General features: G+C 47.6%; 1 protein-coding gene across 2 annotated transcripts in view; it reads right to left on the reverse strand.

The window, feature by feature from the left end:
* Window positions 1–5000, reverse strand: part of anks1b (ankyrin repeat and sterile alpha motif domain containing 1B) — a 119850-nt gene that overhangs the window by 75713 nt on the left and 39137 nt on the right. For both annotated transcript variants that reach the window (XM_079755619.1, XM_079755618.1), the window contains exons 6-9: window positions 4756–4831; window positions 3310–3411; window positions 1362–1490; window positions 180–391 (exon numbers count right to left, since the gene is read on the reverse strand). In XM_079755619.1, the coding sequence (XP_079611745.1) occupies window positions 180–391; window positions 1362–1490; window positions 3310–3411; window positions 4756–4831 (519 nt within the window). The remainder of the gene's footprint in view (window positions 1–179; window positions 392–1361; window positions 1491–3309; window positions 3412–4755; window positions 4832–5000) is intronic.

Below are 5000 nucleotides of genomic sequence, written 5' to 3' on the forward strand. Positions count from 1 at the left end.
TTGACGCAGACGGTCAGGTGACCTCGTACCTTAACCCTGCTGGTCACGTGACCTCGTACCTTGACGCAGACGGTCAGGTGACCTCGTACCTTAACCCTGCTGGTCACGTGAACTCGTACCTTGACGCAGACGGTCAGGTGACCTCGTACCTTAACCCTGCTGGTCAGGTGACCTCGTACCTTGACGCTGGCCCGCCCCAGGGGGCCGTTGGGCCGCTGGGGGCCGCCGTTGAGCCGCTGGGGGTCCGGCCGCTCCTCGTCACTCAGCCGGCCGCTGCAGTAGCTTTCCATGGAGTGAGAGGAGACCGTCTTACAGAGCTCCTCGAACGAGGCGTCACGGCAACGCTGCATGTCCTGAAGGAGCTTAGAGAGGTCGCCGCTCACCGCCTCGCCTGAGGGACACACAGCAACATAGAAGATATATAGATAATGATATATATACATGTAAACATCACCCGGAGGGAGGAACACAATCTCCCTCTCCCTCTCTCTCTCTCTCTTTCTCTCTCTTTCTCCTTCTCTCTCTCTTTCTCTCTTTCTCTCTCTCGTTCTCTAACATGCTGAGGGGTTCTTAATCAGTGTTCCGTTGCGGAGCAGCAAGCTGTGGTCATAACTTTCAGGATTTTTTTTCTATTGTCTCCGTTGTTATCACGATAATTATGGGATGTGCTGACAGCCTAAGAGTGAGAACACCTGCTCAGCAGTAAATCTGACAGCCGAAGTATGGCTGCAGTGCTAGAAGCAGCCACAGGGGTCAGTGTTGACCAAAGAGACGATCTGAAAGGGTTCTAGGGGAAGTACCACCGTAGAGCAACAGGGGGCGCAGTACACCGTATTATTTGAGTTGATTGTAATAATGACATAATTAATGTCACTTAAACATCATATAATGATGTTTGAGCGTTTAATTATTAAGTAACATTTATTTTTTAATGCATTATCTGAAGTAATCATAACTTCATTTATTGTTGTCAAAGACTTATCTGATAGAAATCCTTTTTCAGTCAACTGGGGCAATTCTGAATATAGACACCGTTATGTCTGTGAATCTGATCTGTGTGCGTGCGTCTGTGCATGCGTCTTTGCTTGTGTCTGCATGCATTCAAGCATGTGCATGTACCTATGCATATGCATGTGTGTGTGTGTGTGTGTGTGTGTGTGTGTGTGTGTGCGTGCACATGTACGTGTGTGAGCGTGTGTCTCGGTGTACACATGTACATGTGTGCGTGGGTCTGCGTGTGTGTGTTGGTGTATGCATACACATGTACGTGTGTGTGTGTGTGTGTGTGTGTGTGTGTGTGTGTGTGTGTGTGTGTGTGTGTGTGTGTGTGTGTGTGTGCGTGCGTGTGTGCGTCCACTCACTCTTGTGTTTGAGCGAGGGCGAGGCGCAGGGGGAGGGGACGGAGGTGCGGGGGACGGGGACCGGGCACCTCCTGATTGGCTCGTCCAGGTAAACACACCGGCGGTGCTCCTCCTCCTCCATCAGGTATTCTGGAGAGACGGGGTTAAAACACCTTCAACACGCTACATCGTCATGCTAACATGATGCTAACATCATCATGCTAAGATGCTCCTAACACCATCATGCTAAACTGACGCTAACATCATCATGCTAAACTGACGCTAGCATCATCATGCTAAGATGTTGCTACCATCGTCATGCTAAGATGATGCTAAAATCATCATGCAAAGATGATGCAAACAATAAGGGCATATGCAAAGAACAACAAATAACATAGGCGTATAAAACAATTCTCATGTCTGTGTGTGTGTGTGTGTGTGTGTGTGTGTGTGTGTGTGTGTGTGTGTGTGTGTGTGTGTGTGTGTGTGTGTGTGTGTGTATGTGTGTGTGTGTGTGTCTGAGTGAGTGAGTGAGTGAATGCACAGTTTGCACACTGGTTCTGGTACACTGGTAAGAAAATATACAAATAACCATTAATGATATGCATTATGAATCATAATGGCAGCTGGAGGAAATAGAAGGAACAGCACGAGATGATTGTCTTAATTGCGAGTAGGATCTGACAAATGGCGTCACTACAACTTAGCATCTGCGGTCGCTAACTTCACAACCCAGCTAACGGCTAACCAGCCCTGAATTAATACTTAGTGTGTGTGTGTGTGTGTGTCTGTCTATTTGAGCGCTTGGTGTGTGTGTGTGTGTGTGCGTTTGTCTGTTTGAGCATGTGTGTGTGTGTGCGTGTAGGTGTGCGTGTTCCCTGACAGCGTTATTATCTATAGTTAAATAGAGAGCAATCATAGTGCCAATTTCCCATAAAGAGCAGCGTTTGAATATGAAATATTAAACCCTGTTAGCTGCGAGGTCTGTCTAGTGTCAGTGTTGTACCGTGTCTCAATGAACTGTGGATGAGGTTGTAATAGAGAGATTAATCACAAGTGATGAATCAAATATTCTGGTCATCACCGTGGAAACCCATGTGCCTTCTGGCCAGTACCAGCGGGAACAAGACTTCTGCTGTGGATGCGTGTGTGTGTATGTGTGTATGTGTGTGTGTGTGTGTGTGTGTGTGTGTGTGTGTCTGTGCAATTGTATATGTGTGTGCGTGTGCATGTGCGTTTGTGTTTGGGAGAGAGGACACAGCTTTGACCTAGTGAATGGATCAGCTGCATACCATTTCCTCTTTGAAACTAGACCAAAACACACAAATACACACACACACACACAGACACACACACACACACACACACACACACACACACTAAAGCCTTTCAGCTCAAGTTCTCTGGATGCCAAAACAATGATTCCTTGTAGAATTTCTTCCTGCTTCATTGCAAATAAAAATAAATACTGAACATGAACATTTATAAAAATAGCTGAGCATGGAACATCGTTGTACAACAGGCTGTACACATTAGACTCTGTTTTGTTCCTGCTCTGTTTACCAGAACCTCCTGACATCACAGCATCCTCCTGTAAAAGTGGCTTTGTGTAAAAGTGAAATCAGCAATTACACCTTGATTGCTGAGTAGAGCTATTTTTATGTTTATCACTCCAGTGTGGTCACCAGAGCTAAACGCATGAAGCTCAGACGGCTGGAATCCTCCCCCCGCTAGTCAGCACACAACTAGTAACTACAGTGCCTTTCCTCCCTCCCTCTCCTCTCTCCCCCTCTTCCTCTCTCCCTCCCTACTCTCTCCCCCGCTTCCTCTCTCCCTACTCTCTCTCTCCTAGTTCTGTGTGTGTGTGTGTGTGTGTGTGTGTGTGTGTGTGTGTATGCTGGCGTGCGTTTGTGTCTGTGTGACTGACTATGTGTGTGTGTGTTTGTATGCCTGTGCGTGCGTTACCCACCCTGTATGAGCGCGGTGATCTGCTGGGACTGCTGTGCCGGATGCTCTCTCAGGATCTCCAGAGCCGTCCTTCCTTGGAAGTCACACAGGTTGGCATCGATTCCTGTAGCACATACACACAGCAGGTCAAAGGTCAGAGCCACACAGTGTACACACACTGTACACACAAACCGCTGTACTCAAACAAACAAACACAGAGGTGTTTGTGCACTGGGGCTGGTTTTCCCACAGAAGGAATGTGTTGTTGTGCGTTGCTGCAGGAATGGAGTTAGACTTTAGAATATATATAGATTAAAAACCAGTAGATAATGGTTTATTTCTATATATTTTTCATTAGGGGTGGGAGAAGCGAAAGCCAGAGAGAGAGAGAAAAAAGGGAGATATAGATGTGAGAGGAGAGAAAGGGGCAATAGCTGAGGGAGAGAGAGGGGGGAGGAGAGGATACAGAGTGGGAGAGGGGTAAACAGAGAGGGGGGAGGAGAGGAGAGTAGATGGAGGCAAATGAGAGGGATGGAGATGAGAGGAATGGATAGAGGAAAGATGGAGGGAGAGGGAAATGGTGGATGAAGAGGGAAAGAGGAAAGAGGGAGAGAGGGGAAGGAAGAAAAGATTGTGAACACACACACACACACACACACACACACACACACACACACGTGGGGTGAGGGGGCAGTGGATCCGGTGGGCGCCAGCAGGAAGTGATGCAGGAGAGGACAGGAAACAGGAAGTGATGCTGGGAAGTAAGGGGTGGGATCCTATTTTTCCTCTGATAGGCCAGAGTTCAATGTTTCCCAATTTTTAAATAGATTATACTATGAACTATAAATTATAGTAACGAATGGACCCGCGAACGCAAAGCAGTTTATAATATGAATGATATAATGGCAAGATCTTACACTTGAGCTGTACTGGGACACATCAGTTCTATAAATGTATGATTTTTAAATCCTATGTAATCCTAAAACCTGGGACCTGTTTGACCCCATGTGACCTAAGGTGAAACAAGAGGAGAACGGACTAGATCGCTTTCTCTGCACAAAGAAATGTTGAAACTCGAGAGGAATATTTATTAGAATACAATCAAACACATGCACACACACACACACACACACACACACACACACACACACACACACACACACACACACACGACAAATACACACACATGCGTTCATCCACATAAACACAAACCCGTAGATGCAGGCACACACACGCACACAGACACATCGACCAGAGAGTGTCACTTATTGATCAGGACAGGAACAGCCGGCCGTTTCCACTCTAGTAACTAGCTTGACCCCTTCAACCCTTGGTGTGCGCTGATGACATCATTAAGCCGAGACAAGTGATCATTTTTGGCATTCAATGAATCCCCCCCCCCAGTCCCCCACGACCCTCTGAACCAACCTGAGACCCTCTGAACCCACCTGAGACCCTCTGAACCCACCTGAGCCGAGCAGCAGGCGGACCACGTCCATCTTCCCGAACAGAGCGGCCTCATGGAGGGCGGAGCCGTTCTCCGTCTGAAAAACACAGAGGGTGACTTCCCGTCCTGGAAACCTTTTAAAGGCTTTGTGAACCTTCATTAAAGGCCTGGTGTATACATTCACGGGCCGTACGGGAAGGCAGAGAGAAACAAAGAACTTTAGGGAGCACGCAAGCATTTAGTAGCTAGTGGCTAGCGGCTGGCGG

This window comes from Pollachius pollachius (genome assembly GCF_949987615.1).
Source record: "Pollachius pollachius genome assembly, chromosome: 18".
NCBI lineage: Eukaryota > Metazoa > Chordata > Actinopteri > Gadiformes > Gadidae > Pollachius > Pollachius pollachius.